Source organism: Rhinolophus ferrumequinum, chromosome 4 (assembly GCF_004115265.2).
Source record: "Rhinolophus ferrumequinum isolate MPI-CBG mRhiFer1 chromosome 4, mRhiFer1_v1.p, whole genome shotgun sequence".
NCBI classification, from domain to species: Eukaryota; Metazoa; Chordata; class Mammalia; order Chiroptera; family Rhinolophidae; genus Rhinolophus; species Rhinolophus ferrumequinum.
In genome coordinates this window covers 4253201-4278041 of record NC_046287.1, presented here as the reverse complement: position 1 = coordinate 4278041, position 24841 = coordinate 4253201, and the positions used below count along the sequence as shown (strand labels likewise).

Here is a 24841-nt window from a genome sequence, read left to right as displayed (position 1 = left end):
ATGTGACATGCAATTGTGGCATTTTTATTTAAGTTTTTTCCTTAAACAAATTGGGTCTATTTCTCACTATGGTTCATCTCATAATGTCCTTTCAACTTGTATCCTTTCACACAGATACACTTTCTATGTGAATCAGGTTGAAATATTCGACATTCCTCAAAAAATGTGTTCTCACTCTTTCCTTGTCATGCAGTTATCCTGATTTTAATAGAAACACTTAAAGTTTCTCCATAAACAAGGAAACAAACAAGCAAACCTAGTAGCACAATCTTGATGCTAAGTAGCAGTTTTCACACCGGGTTGCCAGTTTGCAATCCAACTATTAAAAGAGTTTCACTATTATAATTTGGGCAAAGCATATTCTTTTTAGCTTCATAGAAAAGTAAAGGCAATTATCTCACATTACATGGTGGGACTAAGACAGTGTGAGATGCTAGGTTTGATGAGCCGAAGTAGAGAAAATCACACAGCTCAGATCCTGGCAGGAGACATGAGCAGAGGACAGAAGCAGACGAAGAGGCTCTCATGTCACCCCCTGCCCCACCTGTGATGCCCACACTACCCAGTCCAGGGACCTGTGGTGGGCAGGTGTCTGGATGAAATACAGATAAATACCTGCAGGAAAACACACACACACACACACACACACACACACACACAGTCTCAATATTGAACTTTGAAAGAATTTCATAGTCCTAGAATTTTTAGATTTAGATGAAGAATTTCAAAGACATAGATAAATAAACGTGAGGTTCTACTTTAACACAAAGTATTACGGGGCAGTTGCTATTAGGTTGGTGTAAAAGCAATTGCTGTTTCTGGAATTATTTTTAACCTTTTAAACCGCAATGACTTTTGCACCAACCTAATAGAATCCAAAGAATACTAAATGTCTTCACCCAATAGTCTAAAGAAAAGTATACTACTTGGCCTCAGACATGTATAAAGAAAGGGAGAAAATACAGGCGTGGCCTCGGCAAGAGAATGGCTAACGGGCTAAGCATTGCAGCCACTGCAGAGGTCACACTATTTTCAAGTACGTTCTTTTTTAATTCTTCTGCACTAACTTTATCTGATTCTATTCAAGACGGAAGATTTTTTTTTTTAAAGTAGTAGTTTATTAGAGCTGATTGGGAACTACTTGCATTACATGTAATTGATGATGGACTTGGTATTAATTTTGATGTACTCATTTTGAGAATTAATACAAAACAGGCTGAACGGGTACCCTTTTTGGAAAGGATAAAAAACCGGCCTCTCCATTTTTATTTACTGTAAGAATGCAAATGCAAGAAAGCGTACCGAACGAGTGCATCTCGAAATAATCACCTTTTGCTTTACATGAATTCCCCTGAAATGCCTTCCTGTTTTCTGAAAGCAGCGAAGAACTCGCTGGTGACCAAGGAAGAGCCGATCATTTTCAGAGACTGCGCGGAAGCCTTCAAGTCGGGCCTCACCACCAGCGGCCTCTACACGCTCACGTTCCCCAACTCCACGCAGGAGGTGAAGGTAAGAGCTCCCGCCGCCGCCGTTGGACGCGGAGGGGCGCGCGCACAGGTCACGCGCCCGGACGCTGCCCAGCTCCCCGCCAAGCAAAGCAGCGAACATTCCTGGGGGTCCCCTGCCTGCAGCAGGCCCAGGGCTCCAAGTCCAGTCTCTGTGCCCCGACGTGCTCAGCGCGTGGCACCGACCTGGGCGCCCCTCGTTCCGTCCAATCTCCGTTCTCCTCGCAGTGGCTTCATCGCGCAGACAGACGGCCAGTTGTCCTCCAGTGTGAGACTTACGTCACTAATTTTAAAGAACGTATCTTCCAGTACCAGAGTTTGAATAACCACAGTTTGTCCTTCAATCGTTATTTCAAGTAACAGGGGTATTCCACCCTAGAGAAGGGCTCGTTCAGCTCTCTCCTAAAACAGTCTGTGAGACGACACCCGGGCTTTGGTGTGTACAGGTGGTTTATACACATTTCCCTTCTGCCACACAATAAAAAAGACACATGCACTCAGCAGGAGAGGTTTAATAGAATTAATGCTTTTTACTGCTTCATCAAAGTGAAATTGGCTTTTGCACCAGCAGCGCAAACACCCACACACTGAAAGGCCAAGAACGGCTCAGTGTTACTATGGAAACAGCTTGGACCTTGTAGAAGGGTCTCAGGGACCCCCAGGAGTCTGCAGGCTACCTACCTCCCGAGGACCGCTGGTGTCGGCTATTCTTACCCCGTCTAATGTAGGCGGGGAGGCTTGAAACACACCATCAAGGGGCTTCTCCAGTACACAGCGCGTACTTCAAGGTGTAGGTTCCATCCATCCCTGTGAGGAGGGAACCCACAACCGGCACCTGCCATGCCGGGCAGCCAGTGGAGCTTGACTCAGTGATTCCTAGTTATTCCGGATGGCTCAGTGAGCAGGGCTCCGCCCCCCACCCCACCCGGGGTGCTCTGGGAGACCCTGAGCTTTAGAGACCCAAAGAAAGAAATCACTTCCCCAGGGAATATTTTGAGGTGGCTTCTCTTAGAGGTTTGATAAGGTGGAATAATATTACATGAGAATTAGTTATATTAGCATTGGATGACTGTATATGTTAAATGTCTGTAAATAAGTTTGCATCTCACTGTAAAAGCAGCTACACACTGAATGTAAACACTTACAGAAAAAGGCCCCTCGTGTTGTATCAAAATGGAAATTTTAGAGACTCTTGGAAATATTATCTCCTTGATTCAGCATTATTCTCAGCAGAATAATAAAGAAAAACACTTTAGAAATACAAGCATGAAGGGTTTAAAGACATGGGATTTGAAATAGTAACATGTACCTTGATTACGAATTTAAAAGACAAATATTGTGTTATTCAAGATAATACTTTCCAAAGAAATCTTTCTAATTCATTCATGCTGCGTTAAATTAACCTTGAAAATCACTTAATGTCCCTTGCGTCCTAGAAGCAACGTGTTACGGAGAGAAAAAAACCCAAACAGTCTGTCGTAGACGAAAAAGTAATGCAAAGACTCTATGCTAACCCTTTCAACTCCCTTTGGAATCTGGTTTTCATGACAGTTCTTTGCATGCTTCTACCAGATGTAGGTGTCTTCTTGGCACGGAGACAGCAGGGCCAGGAGGGACTTCAGGAGAGGACGGGGGTAGAATGTGAATGCTGCTGATACAAATCCAGGACAGTGATGCCTCGGGCAGCACCATCCTATCTATTGCTGTATAAATGTCTTCCTCACCCATGCACTGTCCCCACCCTGGCTGCTAGATCAGCTCAGTGTCCCTACTGAAACGTTCTGCAGGAAGAGGAAAAAATGTCGGACTCTGGGTTGATAGGAGTCTCAGGTCATGGGCGCAAAATTCGCAGCAAAAATAACTCATGCACACAACCGGGAACAAGCGGCTCTCCAACCTCAGTTTCCTCATCTATAAACAAATGGTCCAGGTTAAGTTACCGATGGAGTCCCTTCTGGAGTCTTTATACTCACAGCCTGATCTAAGGAGAGGAGGTCGGAACCACATGGATTTCAATTCTGGCTCTGCCAATTTGTGTATCCGAGCAAGTCATTTAACCTGTGTGTGCCCTCAGTTCCCTCTTCTGCAACATGACGTGACATAACAGCCCCCGTCTTAAAGAGCAGACTCGAGGTGACAGTGGAGGGGCAGCACGCAGGACATGGCTTGTTCCTTACCATCTGTCCCACAAATGGGCCTTGTTGCTATGACTGCCCCCCACATTGGCAGACAACTTCTCCGCATGGCAGGGTGCCCCATGTGCTGCTGGTGTCATCTAATTCAAGACCACAATCTAGCTCTTTGGGAGATCTTTTCCAAAAGGGCCTAAATATATCAACTTTACTTTTGAAAACTTCATTAGGTTTTTGTACAAGATAGACACTGACAAGATGCCCTTTATGGGAAGTACTGCTGTTTGTTTCGGCTGGTGAGCGACATAAGGCTTTCCTTCCCTGATGTCATGGGATACCTGTCCCCTGATGTTTATCGTTGCTTTCGTGTTTAGTGGGTTGCTCACCCTGGCCTCAGAGCTGAAGCAAAACCATTAATAATCGAGCATTCCTTGCTGAGACACATGAAGCTTTCGAGGCAGACGCCAGGCCCCTGAACCGTGCCGTGGCACGCTGACCACGAGTTCTACCTGCCCTCAGGGCTGCTGGGGTTGGAGCGCTGAGGTCGTGGGCATTTCCTAAGGGCTTCTGCTTTTCCAGTCCTGAGCTGAGCTTCATCGTTTTCACTCAGTACCTTGCGGATGCGTGGCTAATTCTATTTGAACACTCGCTTTTTCTGCAACTTTCATGACCCAATTAACCATAATACTTCCGTTTTCATAAACTCTGTTCTATTTTAAAACAAAAATCTGGACAAAGTGATATTAAGAAAATGTTCTAATCATCTCCTCATTGTCCCTGATGGAGCTGCAGAATGGTATGGCTCCAATCATTCCCACACAAGCATAACCCTCAGCCATTCCAGAGTCTCGACTCCGATTTCTCTAACGAGATGAGCTCTGATTTCAGAAACTTCATAATGGTGATTTGGACATCAAAGAACCCCCGATTCTTCTATAGGCTCACTAAGAACCTTACTAGTTCTTTCCCCCCACCAAAATGCCATTTAGGATCCAGGGGAGTTAACTTCTTTGCACAAACACAACTTCTCAAACCAAGGTAGCTTATTCAGCTAGTTGAGTAAATGTTTTTTTAAAAACACATACTGATGGACGTGAGCAGCACTGACCATCATGCGGACCACAGGCAAATGAGAGTATTATTCGTGAAACCATTTCAACTTGGAGCTGTGTGGAGGGACTTTTGGCCAATTAACGAAAGGGTCAAGTTTCTCTGTTTCTGGCAGCAGTGTGTAGTAGAAAAGCATTATGGAATTAGGGATTAAACAGAATTATTCAAATCCTATATTGCACTTAATAGCTGAATGACTGATCAAACTAACCTAACTTTATTAACTCTTTTCTCCTTTCAAAACTGCAGAATTATAGCTGCTGTGAGTAGATACTGTGTGCAGTGTCCCCAGCACATGACAGTGCATGGCAGTACAACGATACTTAACAATAATGATAACACCACCACAGGGTGGTAAGGTGTTACCTTCAGCAGGTCAGTTTTATACGTGTGATTAATTTAAAATGGGGAAAGCATCTTATCCCTAATAAATGTCACTTGCTTGAACGGAACATGTTCGCAAACACGACGATTATTAGGGAAAGCAACGCAGGCTGGAGAGACGAGAGGAGGTGAAAAGGAATGTACTGGAGAACGGGCGGGTCTGACTGCGGTTTTCTATCCCCTCGGCACTGAGATAGCAGACGAGCTGCTTAAAAGGGGAGAACAGGTCTAGGTGCCCACTCGGTTCTCTTTCAGCCCTCATTCTCTAGGATTTTAACTCAAATGCACAGTTGTTCACCTTTAAATTTACTCTGCCAAAATGTTCTGCATTATTGCCGAAAGGACCGTGGAAAAGAACAAAGGAAGAATATTTCTAATTGGTTTTGAACCTTAACGTTCACCATTACCACCTTGCATGCTGTAGGGAAGTTCATCTTAACTTTCTGGAGAACGTTTTCGTTCTACCATAATCTCATTATTTAAAACTATTTATGTAATCTTATTTGCAGGGGTTTTTAATTTCATAATAAAACTCCAGCTGAGTTGAAATTGAGCATGCATGCTCTTAGCCCAAGAAAGAATTCTGTGTTCAGAACAAAGTTTAAACCCACCGAGCCAGCTTGAAAGCAGAAATAAAAAGAGCAGGGGGGAGATATGCCATGGGCAGTGAGCAAAGGGCAAAGACGGCTGAAGCCTGACAGAGCTGAGGTCACACTGGGCACGTGGGGTCCTGTATCCCACAGGCAGGAAGCCTGGTAGCCCCACGGACACTAAAACCAGAGTCCTGGAAACCCTACAAGGCAAGAGGGTCCCTTTTCCATGGCTCCCTGCAGAGTGCATAGGCACTGGTCACTATCACAAAGGTTTTCAGGGCCGGGACCCCCGAGTCGATGGACTTGTACAGATTGGAGATGAGAGGCTGGGGGCCGAACTGCCAAGCTGTACCATTCACACTGACTCGCTAAGGGACCACCATCTTGGGTCAGCTACTGGGGCAGGTCGTTCGCCAGAAGACACGATGACAAGAAAGTCAAATTTTCATCAACACATCGTGCTATACTCCTGTTTATTTTTCATCATCATTTTAAATTCACAGTTTTCTATTAATTGAAAACCATCTGTTTCTTGGAAAGACCATGGAGATTTACCCCAAAGACCCCTATGAGCACAAGTCTTATTATAGGGTCTGTGTGCGTCTTGCTTGTCATATTTAGGGGAGGACCAATGTCACTGCTGTCCCACGCAGTAACTATTCCCTTCTCTTTGGCAGGCTTACTGTGACATGGAAACTGCTGGCGGTGGGTGGACAGTTATTCAGCGACGTGGAGACGGCAGTGTCGATTTTCAGAGGACTTGGAAAGAATATAAAATGGTATGAATATTCATTAAACCATCTGAAAATAATTTTCTTTGTGAAAAGTAACTTTCAAGATCTGCAGAACCTTCACCACCAATCCAAAACTAACCAACGATTTAGGACAATTTTTTTTTTTAACCAAAGGGTTCTTTTTCAGTGGTGTTTCAGTCTCCCCGTTAAAGAATGGTCCTGCCAATGTAACGTTATCTACGTATCAAAACTCAGGCGTGTGAGCATGAGGCTTGCTTTCAATGTCAGGTTCAGCACCTGTTGGTAAGCCAGCTGTTTCTCGGTGCCTCACGCTCCTACAGCCTTAGCTGTTTTTGCAATAACAATGATAACTACTAACGATAATATCACTACAGGATGATAAGGGGTTTCCCTAAGCAGATCAATTTTATACATCTGATGAACTTAAGAGGGTTTCCAGTGGTTTCTGTTGGTGGCTTCCCAAGTTGCTCTAGTTATTCTAACACTAATTTTCTCCCAATGACAGCTTACTGTCTTAAAACTGACCTTTTAAAGATCCACTTTCTTATACAGAAGACCCCAAAGTTTTGCAGTGCAGTACAGACTTTCTGCTGAATATCTGATAGTTATTCCCATACCAAATGGATGGACTATTAATTTCAAATGCATGCAGAAAAATAAATGAGGTAACTGAATTTTACAACTTGGATTACAGGGTTTCGGGAACCCTTCAGGCGAATACTGGCTGGGAAATGAGTTTGTTTCGCAAGTGACGAATCAGAAACGCTATGTGCTTAAAATACGCCTTACAGACTGGGAAGGGGATGAAGCCCACTCCCTGTATGAACACTTCTATCTGTCAGGTGAAGAACTCAACTACAGGTAAGGAAATGTTATGTGACTGATAAGAGCCCAAGGGTTTTCAGGGTGATTATTCCAGAAAGTGAGAACCCCATGGTGTTAACCAGGACCTCAGCTACTCTTAGATGACCTTAAATGTAAAAACCTCTTGAGTCTTAGACTTTTTTGCTGCCTTGTGGTAAGTTTCTCTAGTTCTGAAATGCTAACTCTGGTTTTAACAATCTGAGGAACACTTCACGAAGACAGTATTTTGTCTGTTCGCTTTGCTCTGCATCCTCAAAGCCTAGACGAACCCCACCTGGCAGATAATGGGCCCTCGACCACTCTTTGTAGATTACATGAATGTGGTGTCCCTATGACAAAATGTCAGGCCAGCATCCTAACAGATGTGTGCCTAGGATTACATCGTTCTCCTCCAAAAGGTTTCAGAAGTTAAACCTATCCTTTCGCAGTTTAAACATACCATTATGTACCGTCATTATGTACCGTCCCAAAGTCGGGATGAAGTGCCATGTTTCAGAGAGGCAGAATTAGGTGGGACAGACGGCGAGCCCACCCGCTGCCCTCTGAAGTACAAAGAACAGCCAGGCGGCAGCTCTCCCTTCGTATTCACCTTATTCACCCACCTGGCTGTGCTAATCCCGAAAGTTCCAAGACGAGCACGGGCAACCTTGACCCGTAATTGACTTTCTAGCTCTAAAACGCCCCAAGAGCAGAGACGGGAGCTGCAAAGGGACTGAAAGGCTAGGACCGTGACAATCCATGGTGTAAGGCCCGCACAGAAAAAGCACACACGTACATGCTGTTAGATAAAGAGGGCCTCAGACGTGCATGTGTGACGGAGATGAGGGAGAAGGGAGACAGCCGGGTGGCACCCTAGCAGTTGGTCTGAGGGCATGACAAATGCTTCAGTCACCAACACAGCCGTGCAGACATCCGAAGGAAGAGCACAGACTGGTGGTGCTGACCGTGGGGCACACGCTGTGGAACACCCACTCTGAGGTCAGCGCCGAAAACAGCCCTGTCTCGGTCTATTCATGCCCAACTTATACACTCTGCTCAGTAGAAATGCGAAGATCTGAATAGTTTGGAATATAAACAGCATTTCAGAGTCCCTGAGCTGGCTTCCTAGGGGCTGGTCACAGTGGACAGCAAAGAAAAAATGGGCTAAACTCAGCTTGCCTGGACCACTACCTGAAAACTGGATAATGTCCAGTATGTCTTGCTTCGTAGCAGTGGATCAAAACTACGACAAGCACTGACATGATTTCTAAAGCATCAGTGAAACAGTCCACACGTCGTCATTATAGGAAAAGCAGGGCTCTCTCGGAGAAGCTACAACTCAGACGAATGGAAACCTAGGTATTTGGGCCTCACTGCAGCTCTAGTTGACTCCAAAGAGATCAAAACGTCAATGAAGTTTTAGACACAAGTGGTTGGTCACTCTTTTACTTCCAAGCTAAATATTTTTTCAACTGGCAACAGTTAGGAATCTATAACAGAGGAATTAAAAAGAAAAAAAAAAAAGAAAAAAAATTGAGGATTAGGCTGTTTACATAAGAGGATTTTATAAAATGGGTCATTACTCTCGTATGCTGACATAAAAATATTTTAATCTGAGATGAGATGGTTCTTAACAGATATTTCCTTTAGAAATGTAATCAATTTTTGGATATGCCATTTAAAAACGCACACACTCGTCTAAAGCTCAATTTAATTTACTTGGCAGTATAAGACAGATACTACAGTGAAAAAAATTATTATCCTAATAAAACATGTCAATGTGATAAGAGAACTATTATGGGACTAAAACTTAGAATAACTACAAATGTTCCAGGACGTCAAGTGTGTGTAGCAGCTGAGTTGTTTTATTCTAAAGAAATGCTCCCCAAATATTGGAAAACTGAAAAATACATCCTATGAGGAATGGATAAATGTTTCAACAGACTATGAGTCTTTTTATTTAAACTAAAAGCTATTTGTACATTAAACCTTAAAAATTGATTGGTCCCTTTTCACAGACATTCTGGCAGTTCTACACAAACATTGAGATTTAACTATTAAATGCTGGCATTACCTCTGCCTTCATTCCACTGTTCTTTGAAAGCAGCTGATACCAAATTCAAGCAATTTCAAGAACATAGGTATTCTTAGTAACCACGTTTTTAAGGAAAGCAACTTTAAACCAATGGGCCATACAATAGAAGGATCGAAAATTACACAACCTTTCTAACAGAGCCTAATAAAAAATAGTACTCTCTCTTATTTTGCTTCCCTTTGGGGAAATTTAATGAGTTCCCTGAGAACTCCCATTGTTCCGAGGAGACAGGAGAGTTAACAGGCAGAGAAGCAAGGGAAGACGTTTATCTCAGCGCTATCTATGATAACCGACAGGCCTGGATGGAAACCAAAGTGCTTCAGAGCCCAGGAGGAGTGAAGCTCAGGGGACCTCTTCGCAGTGGCCTTCAGGGGCTGTGCTAGGAGCCGGGGGGTATCACTGAACCCTGAAGGTGACACTGACACTCAGAAACTCAGTCAGTGCCTTATGAGGAAGTTTCTAGAGCCACAACATTAAAAGCAATTTTAGGTCTCAGTCGTGCACATGAAAGTTCCTTAGGGCCAGTGCCCTGTGCGGCCCCCTTTGACACACTCCCGCCACCCCCACCTTGTACAACCACTTCCGCAATAGACAGTCATCCCTGGGAAGGTGTGCCCCAGGGCGGAACGCTGAGGGGGCACTGAGGGGCATCCACAGCCAGCCCGGCTCTACCCCCTACAAGAGGTGACTTCGGAAGAGTTCCTATGTCTGAACCTCAACCACTGACATGTAAAAATGGAGAACAGCAGCCTCAGGTTGGTGTGGACATGGAAGGCACACGCTCACGAAAGGTAGTCAGTCCCCTGTGAACGTCTCCTCTCTTCTCCCTCTGTGCCAACATGAATTCTGGGAAACGACACTCCTTCCGATGTAGCGGTTGGCAAATGTGAGCAGGTGTTTCACTGAGCGTCGTCGGGTCCCGGGACGGCAGGCCTTGATGCCCCAGGCTCTACACGCCATGTAGCAGCCCAGAAACTCTCACTGTGCACAGCCACACCCTGTCAGTCACGGGGAAGCCTGCTCTCAGCTGTCCTGGGCTCACATACCTTCTCCTTCCCTCCCATTCACCTCGCTGGCACACACTTCCCTGGGGCAAACCAGACCTGCAACCTCCTAAAATGTGGGCTGTTTTCTAGTGTCTAACTTATTAGCACATTTATTCCTTTCTCAGTGTCTAGCAAGCTTATTACAATGCTGTACAGAAACAAGGCAAAGCAGCCGTAAAGATTTATTTTCTACTCGGTTCTGTAGACTTGTACTCCAAATTCCATCACCGTTCACCAGGAATGGTGGCTTCCCACCCCCTCCATGGAAAACAATGATGTTTGAAGTTGTCCAGCCATCTCCAGACTCGTTTCTGTCTGAGTGATGCCTGCGGACCTGCAGAGAGGACCCTCTCGTGCTTGTTTCCCCTCTTGTGTTTATCTGAGAGCAGCAGGAAAATAAATGAAAGGGCCCTGAAGTCTCTGCTGATGCTTGTGCAAGTGATAGGCGCTGAAGGTTTCATGAAAACATTCCTCTTTGCCTAAGGATTTGATGATAAGTTGGTTCCTGTTTATACCAGTGCAAACGTATTTTGTCCAGAGTATGCATTAGTGCATTAAGCAGCGAGAACGCCTTTCGGCAGAATGGAATTCTTCATTGTGCAAAACTTTCCACTACAGTAAACTGACAGCCCAAGCCAACTAACGTTCTTTCCCTCTCTCCACCCTCCCACCCCCTTGCATGTTTACAGGATTCACCTTAAAGGACTTACGGGGACAGCCGGCAAAATAAGCAGCATCAGCCAACCAGGAAATGATTTTAGCACAAAGGACTCGGACAACGACAAATGTATTTGCAAATGTTCACAAATGCTCACCGGAGGTGGGATGCTTTTCTTTCTCTCTTCCTATTTGTATTGGCAAGGATGCGTCTGATAGAGTGAAAGACTGGCTCTTTGGACTTCCACCTGTGGTCGGAGACGATGTCCAAAGTTCATAAATAGACATGCTTGCTTGGTACAGGGAGATTTGTTCTTCACTCTTTCAGACTGTTGAGTGTTAAGCTAGAATGTGATGCTCAGCTGGAACTGTCAGCAGGCGGCTGCGTCTGTCCTGGATCTGCCCTCGCAGGGGGGCAAATGCGGCATGTGATAGTCAGCAAGCTCTCTGGGTTTGTGCTCGCCGAGAAGCAGAATCAGACCGACGGCCTTACTTCATGTCGCTTTATTAAAAAGGTTAAATATTCACACTGTCACCCAAAATAGTGATACAGGTTTATTACTATCGAAATGTTTCCAGTTGATAATTTGTTGTTCAAACAAGGAATTTTCGGTTATCTTTTTTAAAGGATTTCATTAATATATAGTAAATATGTATAAACACACACACAAAAAACTACCTAACTAACCTGCCTTTTTAGGGCACAAGTTGAAATAACTTATTGTCCACTTTATATTAGACTTTTATTTTCAGGTTCTTATGTTCTACCTTTCATGTCAGACTGTTTTAAAAAGATGAAAAACATACCCATGGGCCAACGACTGTTAAAACAGTCACTTACAATGGCTAGATTCCTACTCAGAAACATTCAAGAGTTCAATGAGAAGAACCAGCTTTGGATTTCTAAAAGTTTAAAAACTGAATAACTGGAACTAGGTAATAGTAACCAAGATACGAAAACAGTCTGACAAATGCTGTCAAGTTAGTTCTTAAAAACACTGGCAGACTTAAAGCACGGATGAGCTCTGCCAATGGTGCAGTGTAATCGCACAGAGCAAACGGGCAGGCTTAATTTGCAGAGACCTCAAATTGGATGACCAAACACTCACTCATTACTCACCAGGGAAACCCATGTTAAGAGCTAAGCTCAATAGTTTGTAGACATAAGTCACCGTATAAACAAGTGAAAGACCCAAGCTTATCGCATGTCTGTACTTCAGTTAAGAACTGTTTACAGTCAAAAGGATTTATTTACGAAAATAATTTGAAATTCAGAAGGTTTCATTCTTTAAATTAATACTGAGAATATCAAACTTCATTACAAAAATCAATCCGATGGTTCCTTAGACGATACATTTACATATAAAAATATGTTTCCAATACAGGTCTTCTCTATTAGCCATAATTATTTCACTAATTATGTCAGTGAGAGAAAGCTATTATTTTGATGTGTAAAAGCTGCCTGTAGCCCTCGTCCTACCACAATAATCCTTTTTAAAGCCAACAAAAAGGGGAAATGTGGGGTAGGGGGGCCAAATATATCCAATCCTTTTTTCCTGTCTGCCATTTCCATACTGAACGCAGCTGTACGCTCAAGAGAGTAAAAGTGCATTAATAACCAAAGAAATGATATATTTATTTACTCAAATCAAGATTTAGCGCTGAGTGTGGAAGTAGAAAAGAGACTGGGTAGAAGAAAGGTAGCCCAAGAGAGAAAATAGAGCGGTTCCTACTACAAGGAAGTCGGCTCCGTACCCTTGGTCTGGACCACGGAGAAGCCAGCTAGCCATCAGCCAGACGGTTGCATGGGCAGGGAATTCTAGAGTTAAGTCAGAAAACAGGCTTCAGAATGGGCTGATCTATAAATCTGGACTATTCCTGAATATTTTGAAGGATTCCAAATAAAACACAAATGTCTTAATCAAATTCAACTCAAGTCATGGAGCTGCTACCATCAGGAAAGAATTAGGCACCTGGATGAAATAGCGGGTGATCACAGTCCGATGGGTAAATAACGTAACGGAACATAACATAAATATAGCATAAGAATATTTCTTAAAGAAATAAAACATTCAGAGACAACTAAAGCCGTTCTCCCAACACTTGCCCCTGAGCTAACCACTGAATTGAGGTTTATTCACCGTATCTACTTATCTTACTATATGGAAGACATCAATAATACTTCAGTTATTGTTTTCTCTATTTTAAACTTTTATATGAATTGCATCATGCTGTATGTGTCCTTCTGACAACACAGTCTTTTAAGATGTATTCAGATCAATGAATGCACACTGAAGCCATTCCCTCCCCGGCAAACCTAGGGCCTCTGGCATGCTCCTGTTTCCGGGTAAGCGCCGTAATGGCCACCCCAAGTGGAACCATTCAGGGGTGGCTGTGGACCCACCCTGACCCTGCTGTGCCACACACTCAGCTCTGTCCCCTGGCTTTACCTCAGTGAGCACACCACTACAGCTTTATATTTTTCTTTCTGTCTTTGGGGCTTAAAGATTCCCTTTTATCCAGCCCCACTGGGTACTTAAAATTTGGGGCTATATTTCAAACAAAAAGAATTGCTTTGGTAGGGAGAGAGGAGGCTGAATCAGCCCAGCCCACTGTGTTGTTGGGACTGCAAAGGCAGCCTGGCCCAAGGAGAGCTGTCCAGTAAGTCCCCGGTTTTGACACATCCACACTCTCCATCCCACCACATGCTTGCCAGATCAGGATTGTGGGGGACGGCCTCCTCGTCACTGTGATGGCTGACTGGCCTTCCCACACAGCACAAGAGAAAAGCAGAGAGAAAGCTTGTAAAGGCATCTGCCATAATGGAACTGTGGTTCAACCAGCGTTAAGGGTGGACAGCCGAACTTCCGCACATGCTGCACGCAGGAGAATCCGCCTACTTAACATGCATGGAATGTGACTTGTGGATTAGCCGAGGACTTCTAACTCTGGGCGAGACAGTCAGGGGCACCTACTTCCTAATTCCTTCTGTGTTTTACTTTCACAGGCTGGTGGTTTGATGCATGTGGTCCTTCCAACTTGAACGGAATGTACTACCCACAGAGGCAGAACACAAACAAGTTCAACGGCATTAAGTGGTACTACTGGAAAGGGTCAGGCTACTCACTCAAGGCCACAGCCATGATGATCCGACCGGCGGATTTCTAAATGCCGGCACACACCCTAGGGATGGTGGATTGCACTGGTTTCAGAGACGTACTCCTAGAGCTCTACAAGACACAGCTGCATTCTGTCTCCCCGGCCACCTCAGACAGACACATGCTCCACAGGGCCCCACATCAGACCCCTGTACACTTCACCCCTGGCACCTGCAGCCCTCGAGGAACCAAAGCACAACCCTGAACCTTCACCTTGTGACCTGGGAGAACATCTGTGTGAAGATGAATTTAAGCTGGCAGATGAGACTGACAGTGTACAGACTCTGTTGTCACAGCCAAGAATGTCATGTGCGAGTTCATCAGTAAATAACTGGAAAACAGAACACTTAGGCTATAGAGGAGAGATAATCTTGGAAGCGCATTCTTCTAAGCACTGTTCATGGACTGTGTAAATATGCACATGTCCTCGAGTCAGCATCCCTATTTTAATTAAAAGGAAGGAAAAATTCTCTAAGCCATGCAAATATATTACACATTCAGGGATTTTCTGAGAAGTGGTTATTAGCAGTTTCATATTTGGAGAAGGAAAAACATAGTTAACGCATTTTTGCTCCTCCTCTTAGATGCTTTAAATTTTCATTTTGAAAACAGCCTATTTACATATGTGTCGCCAGCTTAGTTTTAAGTTAATGCTCAAATATAGACTTCAAGTTTAGATGGTGAAAACTTCCAGGATCTTCCAGGATGTTCTTTTAGTTTATGTAAAGATTGTACTATTTTTTTTCCCTTGCCTGGTTGTTAAATATGAAGGTATTTTTAGTAATTAATTATAACTTATTAGGTGATATGATTACATTTAACTTTTATGCTAATATTTACAATTTTATAATTTGATTCCAAAATAACCGATTGTGCCTCATGACAAGGAAAATTCTACATGACAAGGAAAAAATTATACATTTCTTTGTATACATTATACAAAGAGACTTCACTATCTTTCACTTACTATTCTAATACAGAGGTCTTTTTTCTCTTCTAGTAAGATACATTCTCGAGAAGTAGGCTGCAATTAGTGGCTGAGAAATCCCTTTCAGTTAATGCACATACAACGCTATACTTCTTGGGCTAGAATCGCCCTGAAGTTATTTAAGGAAAAAACCAATTTGTATCAGTAAGACTTTTTTAAATGTCTACCAGAAAACTTTTTTAAAAAGTATTCTGAAGTCCAAAAACAAACCTGATATTTATAGTGTATTCATATGGGTACAGAAAATTTTGAGAGCTTGGAGTTAAGGTCAGGACCGCACAACCTTAAATTTCTAGACTTTTAACCCAGAAGTTTTCAGAACACTAATGAACATGTGTGTAGGCTTTATAATTTAGAAGTGATTTGTCATATATTTGCTTTCGAGTCAAGTGCTAGGAAGCTTAGAGTCAAATTTACAACCAGCATTTACTTTATGCCTGTCTTCACCTTACACCATTCTACACTTTTTTTCTTTATTCCATATTTCTTATTTATTTTACCCCTACATGCCCACCCCACTCTCACCACAACTCAGTTTTGGAACACCTAAGATTGCTATGTGTTTTCAGTCAATTTATGGACTTTGGAAGAGTCAGAAGCTCTGCTTTCCCCAGCATGTTGTACTTTCTCAACAAGCATATTAACTGAGTGAAAAACCTCTTTGTTTTATTACATTCAAGAATGTTTCATAAATTCAACAGAGGTATCAGCTTTGTATCAAGTTAAAAAAAATCTGATAATAAGAAAATATTACTGGTTCAAAGGAAACAATAAGTTTCTATGATATCTCAAAGACCACATGGCAGATACCGAGACAGAGAAATGATGACACAGGAAAAATTGCCAACAACATAATTTGTATCACTTGCCCATGGAGGCAGGTTAAATGAACTTCAAAGATAAACCGCACTGTGTTATTCAGGTTACATACACTCTCGTTAGACAAAGGATAGGGGGAATTTGTGTTTTTATTTTATGCTTCAATTCCTTACATGGTATTTCAAACAAAGAGTCTTGCTGAGAGGAATTTTTTCTCTCCTTAAGAAAACATTTATAGAGTTGACAGGAAATCAAAACAGTAATCTTAAAAATGAAAACAAAACAACTCAACAACCTAGAGAACCATAGTGATTAAGGGTAGAGTTCAACTTGTTGTCATGTGATAGTCACATGGCATACTCAAATAACCAAAAATCCATGAAGACTGCTTGCAAAAAGTCACCATTTATCTTTCAGGTATTAGGTTGGTGCAAAAGTAATTGTGGTTTAAAAGGTTAAAAATAATTGCAAAAACTGCAATTACGTTTGCACCAAACTAATACTAATTTTTTGAAAGAATAAACTGTCACAAACCAGTTAACATTTCTGGAAATGAAAGCCAGCTTCTGCATAATCCTGCTTCCAAGTAAACCTGAAATTATCTACTAAATTATTACTTAATCTTCAAAAAAATTAGAACCTGGAACTTTTCCATTAGCATTTCAAGTACTTAAAAGTCAGTTAAGTTGAAGTTGAGTTTAGAAAAACATCAAAGCACAAAGGCCACGTCTAATGCTAGCCACAATTTTTATACCTATCAGTTCTATCTCTATTCAGAGTAACAGAATTTATCTTCTAAAGCTGTATGCAAGATATAATATTACTGTCTCAAGAATCTAGTTTTTTCTCATTTTTGTTTTTCTCAATCCTGAGGACTTCTGTAATGAAAATTTGGGGTGCTGTATTCCTCAAAACTTTTTGCAGAATGTTCTCACATTCTCACATTTTTCCCCACAAATAAATAGATAAAAAGTGTTAAGTTCTGTGAATATGTCTTTTTAGTTATGAGCATCATCATACTTGATTTAATAAAAACTTGAGTCATATCTATGCTAATGGTAATTTCCTGAGAATACCAAAATGTATAAATAAAATAACATCTGACTTACAGGAGCTGCAGGGAAGGAGTCAGAAAGTTCAAATGGTTCCTCGGAAATCCAGTGACCCAGTTCCAAAGACCACAGTACCTGCAAGTGACACAAAACACAGAGAACTTTTAATGGATTTATTAGGCTCTTAGTGGGCAATAAACCACTTTGAAGATAGAGTAAAAACAAAACAAAATGATTAAAAAATCTATCTACACATTCCATAGATCTGAAGCAGATGTGTCTTGAATACCAAAGTGCCGTCAGAATCTTCAGGCTGCTTAAATGTTATGAATATTAATAAACAGTTTAAAAAAAGTCTCATGTGAGGCCAAATACTAAACATCACCCAATTTCTAAACATATGAAATACTATATATATATATATATATATATATATATATATATATATATTTATTCCAAGTTTCCAATTTAAGGAGGCATTATAGACAATCCTCAGTAAATATTTTAGAATCTTATTAATTAAAAAAAATAGGAGAAGAAAGACATAAGCCTAAATTAAAAAAGCAACCCTTACAGAGTGTGACTTTGTTTATAACATTAGCTAATATTTTCAGAAGTTCTCCATACACATTTGAAAATCCCTCCCAGACTTTTGAAGAGTAAAATGTCTCATAAGTAAGCTTTCATCATCATCATCATCGTCGTCGTCGTCGTCATCGTCATTTTTGAACCCACACATTTTTAAATGATTAAGACAATGTTTCCATTTTAATTCAACAATGTTAGAAATTCTGCAGTCATCTGTGCTCTATGACCAAACTCCCTAAAAACCTATTTCTATGCACCAGAATTCTACAATTAAAATAATCAAATTGAGCTACCTGACTCACATTTATCCCTTGTCTGCAATTTCATTTCTGACACTCAGTGAATCCATTCTTTTTTTCTAGAGTAACTACATAGAGTTCTTTTTGCTGAATTACTGGAAATGAGGCCTAACTCTTCCTTTTTGGTAGTTCCTAAGATTCAGAACCACCTATGGGAAACCAGTCTTAAATACTTCCCTTTTTATAATATATTAAAGCTAGTACTCATCTAACATGAGACAGCAATTTTTTGTTTCAAAGAAAAAGTGAGTGTTGTCGTGGAATAAAGATGAGAACAGGATGTAGAATCTGAATGATGCTACTTCCTGGTGCTGGCCTGGACTCTAAACAGACTCATTTATTTATTCAACAACTATTTCCTTCTGTTCACTATCCATTCATCTGTGAACAACTTACTGAGAGCGACCACAAATAAGGTCCCACACTGGGTCCTGGAAATAAACCCAAACCCACCTGAGAGAGCGAGACAGAAGGGGAGAGGATACTCCAGCACAGAGAGAGTACCACGTGCCAAGATAGGATTAAAGTAGGAGGTGGATTTTTTTTTTTTTTTTGGCTAGAGAAGAGGGTGCTTTGGAAGATGTGCTAGGAAAATGGGGCTGGTTGGATGCCTATGGTGAGGTATCACAGATACACGGTTTCCATCCCCATGTGCTTGGAGGCATTGGCACGTGGCAAAAGAACTGTGGGGCAAGAGAATCGGAAGACAAGCCAGAAAAGACAGGAAAAAGAGCTCCCAGGGTGTTGGGCCCAAGATGATATAATGGAACTGGAGGGAAAATCTGTACCCATTAGAGAGAGAGAGAAAGTAACAAGTTGTGTTCTCAGGGACCCTGTTCAAACTTCAGTTAGATCTGTGTGTACACAAGCATTTTGTCATGTCAGTTTCTGTTGTCCCCTGATTTTTGTGGCCTAACCAACATTATAAAAACAAAACGACTTATCTCGATAAGTTCAATGAAAGAAGGTATTAGAAAACTGGTAAGCCTACACTGAAATCACATTTCTCCCTGGCTCTTTATGGGTGGTTAAAAGCATTTAAATAACAGTGTTTACCTTACTTACTATCATTTATAGACACACACTAGCAATATGTGTGATTCCCTACAAATACATACAATTCGCCAGGAAATAAAATGTAAGTAGTTTTAAAACCAGGTTCATTTTAAATGTGAGGCAATGTAGAGAAACAGTACAGTGAGAAACACAGTGTACCAGTGAGAGTCCAGGCAAGCTGTCTTAATTATGTAAGTGGAATTTGAGTTCAGATATAAACCCCATCAAAATGCCAACTGCATTTAAACAACCTCTTGGAGAAAACTTATGTTCTCTGAATCTGTCCCCTTCTAAATGCTACGAAAATAAAACCGTAAGGCATCTAAGTAGAATTTTGATGAATTTATAAATTTCATTTTAATAGGTATCCCAGGAGTTAATAATCTAAAGAGATAGCAGAGAACATTAATTTGATTGTAAGGAAATCAAATCAGAAATATATTACAGAAAAAAATTACAACCTTTTTGCTTTAGTACCTTCATTAGCCAAACTTTGCCTCATCGAATGTTCAAAACAGGGAAAATAGAGTTTGCAAAATAACAGTTAAGGCTATAAGAGACCTTAAAAATAAAAAGTTAATCTGATGTATTTCCTATAATAAATGTGGATACACCAAAAATAACTAAGAAGCTAAACAAAGCAAGGAATGGGGTTGAATGAATACAGAAGATCTAATCCCATGTTTAAGAGCCCTAACAAAGAGGACCAAGTTAGTTCAGCATCCACTGCAAATGAATATATTTTTGACACTTCAAAGTTGTCATTCATAAATGTGACCCCTGATGTGTTTAAGTAGGAACCATTTTCTCGTCTTATCATTAGATTAACAGCTACTGATGAGACAACTTTCCATAAAGCAGGACTGAATACGCAGTTAGATCCAGATCAGGCACAATACACATGGTCTATTTGTTCTGTGTATGTCTAATCTTCTGCTCGGACAGCATGAGGCATCACAGCTACTACAAAACCAAGCCAGAAAATGGCACTGCTGTCAAATGCAGGAACAGCACCCTACACAGGGAAGAAAATGAACTCACTGTGGCTAACCAGCAAAAAAAGAGCATCTTCACCAGATTCCAATACTCAACTAAAATGACAGAATTAAAAGCAATGGGAAAAGACTCCGCAGTAGATGAAATACGATGACATTCTGGAAGTTGCAAAGCAGGTAGATAAATGGTAACTGACAGAAGGGCAAAGAAAGCTCAAACGTAAGTATCTACACAAGGAGGTCAATAGGAAGCATCCAATTATCTCCTCAGATTCCTAGAAAGACAGAGAAATGGGTGGCACTAGATATGTCTGAAAATAGGGTGAGCAGGATAAAAAGGAGAAAAGTCCTACCCCCACCCCAGCCCATCCTCCTCTAGAACAAGACAAAATACAATCAGATGGGTATTTCTGGGAGTGATGGTGGGAAGTAAAGAGAAAACTTCTCCAGCACAGCCCTCATCCCAGACACCAGCACAGACTCTGGGGCAGGACATGGGTGTTCTTTTCTGGGGACAGTGATCAGCACAGGAAATGAAAGACATACAAATACTAACACTTGGACCTCCTTCAATCAAACACCTCCATCCAAATCACATTATCCATACGCCAGTCAGGCACAAACATTTCAATCAGCTTTTCAGTGCCTCATTATTACACATGATTTTACACCCATTGGATAAGTCTCTAGAATGAAAACATAGGCCAAACCAAACAATAAGGGCGTTCCTGGGATCACACTGACGGGAAGTCCCAGGATAACAACTGTTCTATAGACCTAGAAAGAACCAGTCGGTTCATGGGTGGTGTCGCCAAAAAAAATACATGGGATTGGAAGATTATCGGTATGTAGCCAGATTTGACAGAAGAATTATAATGCTTTTAGAAATTTTTGCAGTAAATTAGTGGTAGGTACATAGAAAACTAAACAATCAAATAATTGTTAATGATTAGCTCAGGAAAAAACAAACAAAAATTACTAGAAAGGAAATAGAATCATAGTATATTATATGGTTCAGCTCAAATAGTATTCACATAAGTGTATGTGTGACTGTGGACGTGTGTCCATATGGATATATAAAACTTTAAACAAAAATTAGAACCATACTGGGTAGATGAGGGAGGAGAGGTACAGGTAGTTGTGGAAGCTATATGGTCATATTTTAATCTTCCATAATGTGTATAAGTGAAAAATTTAAAAATGGTAGGACAAGCATTTTATTTAGAAATATATAGGTAAAAACATCAGAAGTCTCTTTTAAGAGTGAGAATCGGGCTGGAAAACGACAGAGCAGGCAGAGCCACTTTTTATTACAGCCTCATAAATTATATTGATTTTTCAAAAATGTTATTTTGGAAAATTTTAGACTTACAAAAGAGTTGCCCAGCTAGTACTGAGAGTTCTCATTTACCCGTCACCTAGATTCCTCTATTGTGTGAGCGTCCAACTTTGCTCTTATGTTGAAAAAGTGCTTTGCCAACTAGAACCGGCTTGTCAACATCTACAAAAACATTGTGCTGGGCTTCTAACTGGAACTGAGTTGAATCTATAGCTCAAAATAGGGAGAACCAACAGGTTAGAAAACATTGCGTTTCCCAACTCATAAACACAGTATTTCTCTCCTTTAATTTAGGTCTTCTTTGATTTCTTTCATATGAATTTTGTAGTTGTGAGTGAACAGATTCTGCAAATATTTTGTCAGATTTAAACTGAAGTATTTCAATGTTGGGGATACTAATATAAATGGGATTTTTAAAAAAAATTAGAATTACAGTTGTTCATTGCTAGTACACAGAAGTGGAACTGGATTTTGTATACTGACCTTGAATCCTGTAATCTTACTGATCTCAACCTACTAGTTGTGGAAGCTTTTTGTAGCTCTGCTGCTGTTTTCTACGTAGACAATCATGTTTCCCATGAACGAACGGTTCTATTTCTTCCTTTTCCAATCTGTATGCATATATATTTTTTTCTTGCCTTATTGCACTGGCGAGGACTTCCAGTATAATGCAGAAGAGGAATAGCGACAGCGTTAAAGTTGCCTGAACTTCTTTGTGAGGCAGGCTAATTTGGTTTATAATAGTAACAGGACACCAAAAAACCAAAGTGTTCTTGTGTATAAATTAAGGTTTCTATGGAAAGCACAGGTTTTCTTGCTTAATCTTTTAAGTTTTGTTTCAAAGTAAAATAAAGTGTAGATTGTTTTCTAGTACTGCTGTTGGCTAGTGGTCATGGTACTTTCATTAGCTGCTTCAACTTCCTATCCCCAAAGAAAAATTAGAAAATTCTGAGTTATCAAAAGTACTATAGCTCAACATTAGTAAATGCCACTTTCCAAACCAGAACCCATAAAATTATTTTTTCACCTTAATTTCTTAATATTTTCTTAATTGCCTAAGAAGTTTTCTTCAGCAAAAAAAAACGTAATTTACTCAAAGTATTTAAAAAGTAAAATTACTAAACAAGGTATCCTTAATTTTTGACTTCTCAAAAAAAAATTTTAAGTGAGGAAAAACTATACAGAAATATTTCAAGATATAAGTGATGAGAGAAGGTTGTTATTAAAGAAAGAGCGGCCTGTACGAGGGATTTAGGTTGCAATGGAAAAATCAATCACCCATATGATGATGATTCACTATTGGTATGAAAATTACAACTGCAATATGAAGCTGACTTAAGTCACTGGAGAGCATTACTTATCGTGTTGAAAACATTTATTAACGCTCAGTTTCTTATTGTAATTGTAATATTGAGTTTATTCCAAGTTTCTAAATAGCCAACTAAATCAATCATTGTTTTTGGACCTGTCTCCAGAGCATACCACCTACCATATATAACTGTTAAATTCAACAGCAGTTGTGGTACTAGGAATACCTTTGAGAACATAACAGGAAAGAGGAAAAATAAAGGGCTTTCTCTGTGGGAAATGTCAACAATATTCTTTGCATACAAAGGAATTTATATTGCACAAACACTAGCTAATTAATTAAAATCAAATCTGACAGAAACTTGTGCTACCCATGGGAAACTAGTTAATTTCAAACAGTTCAAAAGTATGGTTTATTCTCTAAATCACTGAACAGTGATTGGGGCGATCTTCATTACTCTCTGCCCTACCCATCCTTCCTCTACCAACTGCAGGAAGAAACATTTGGTTGTTAAGAGTTTATAGAGGTATCGAGACATATATTCAGCATTTGTAAATCGTTTTTTTCCTATAGAAGAAAATCAAAAATAGTAATTACTAATTTGTCACTATTTTAAGCTCACGGAAAAATTACAAAAATCACATTAAAAATATTTTCCCATCATATTTTACAGGTTCTTTGTCTCAGTTATAAGGGTAATTGATTTTTCTCAAACAACAAAACATTAAGAGAATTTATTACTATGTAATACTGGTTTTATTTTTTTTCTAGAGGGAGGATAACATTTGTTTCTTCTACAACTAGACCGTACTAGACTGTATAGTGTACTGGTTAAGAACACAGAACCCAGGATGCTGGGTTACCCCAATCTCCATCTCTTTCTAGCTTTGTAACAAGAGGTGAGTTACTTAACCTGTGTGTCTCATAAAAATATTACACATCATTATAAATTACAAACATATACATGCAGTTAATGAAATAGTTGTGGCAAGGAAGTTATGTCTAGGTTAAAGTTTGGGAGATAAAAAAAATCAGGGCTATCAATAGCACAATTTTTATTAACAAATAAAAAGGGTGCTTATGTCCTGAATACTTTGGAGCCAGAAAACAGAGGAGGTCTAGTCTTCCAAAAAGACCAACTTGAACTGGCGAAGTTTCAAGGCAATAATAATATTTGTTCCAAAATAAGCCATTCCTCTGTATTTCCAACACATCTCAGAACATCAAGAAATGCTTTCTATAATTCCATAAAGCAATTTAAAAATACAAACCTATTCAGTAGATGCAATGCCTGCCTCAGTGAAGCAATTGCCCACATATAATTTCTTTCAATTGTGGTGAAATTCCCATAATATACAATTAACCATTTTAAAGTGGACAGCTCAGTGACATTTAGCCCATTCACAATGTTGTACGAGCACCACCTCTTTCTCGTTGCAGAACTTTTTAATCACCCCAGGAACACACTCTGTACCCACTGAGTGGTCACTGATCTCTCTCCCCTGCTGGTGACCACTCGTCAGCTTGGTGTCTCAGTGGGTTTGCCTATGACAGTTCACAGGAAAGGGACCACACAACATGTGACCTGTGTGTCCAGCTTCTCTCACTGAGCATAATGTTTTCAAGGTTCATTCAAGTGATGATTTGAATGAAGGTGACTGACAGGTGCCAAACAATGTTTGCTTAATAATAACAGTAATTAATAGTTATTGAGTGTTGATTGGGCACTTTATTTAGATAATGAAACTGAGGCTTAGAGACTCGAACTGCCTTACTCGTCACACAACTAGTAAGGGGCAAGGTTAGCATGAAAACTCACTCTCTTATCAGTTAACCTTTTAAACCCACGTAAGGTGGTGTGCAATCATGGGATGAATACACCCAAGTTTAAGGCAACAGAAGATAAAAATATTCTCTAGGCTATCTCTGGAAGTAGATGCCAGAAAGAACGTGGGCTATGAATTAAGGAAAAGCTCGATTCAAACTCAAAATTCACCATTTTCAAGTCCTGTGACAATGAGCAATTTACTAAAACGTAAGTAATACTTGAGAATTGAATCAATTCAAGTCTCAGTTTCCCAAGGATTATTGTACTGACAAGCTGAGGGAGCATGTGTA

The 24841-nt window shown here is 40.6% G+C and overlaps 2 protein-coding genes across 8 annotated transcripts in view; one reads left to right on the top strand and one right to left on the bottom strand.

Moving 5' to 3' along the window:
- The window catches only part of ANGPT2 (angiopoietin 2), a 53867-nt gene extending 36729 nt beyond the window's left edge, over nt 1-17138 (top strand). Inside the window, exons 5-9 of one of the 2 annotated variants that reach the window (XM_033104487.1) lie at nt 1382-1509; nt 6402-6503; nt 7174-7340; nt 11153-11283; nt 14128-17138. In XM_033104487.1, the coding sequence (XP_032960378.1) occupies nt 1382-1509; nt 6402-6503; nt 7174-7340; nt 11153-11283; nt 14128-14288 (689 nt within the window). In that variant the 3' untranslated portion in view covers nt 14289-17138. Of the gene's footprint in view, nt 1-1378; nt 1510-6401; nt 6504-7173; nt 7341-11152; nt 11284-14127 lie in introns of both variants that reach the window. The other variant, XM_033104486.1, reaches the window with a different exon arrangement.
- MCPH1 (microcephalin 1) overlaps nt 1-24841 on the bottom strand; it is a 262924-nt gene that overhangs the window by 151775 nt on the left and 86308 nt on the right. For 4 of the 6 annotated variants that reach the window (XM_033104480.1, XM_033104482.1, XM_033104481.1 and 1 more), the window contains exon 13: nt 17195-17272. In XM_033104480.1, the coding sequence (XP_032960371.1) occupies nt 17195-17272 (78 nt within the window). Of the gene's footprint in view, nt 1-11287; nt 11369-11487; nt 11623-17194; nt 17273-24841 lie in introns of those variants that run through there. The other 2 variants (XM_033104483.1, XM_033104484.1) reach the window with 2 other exon arrangements.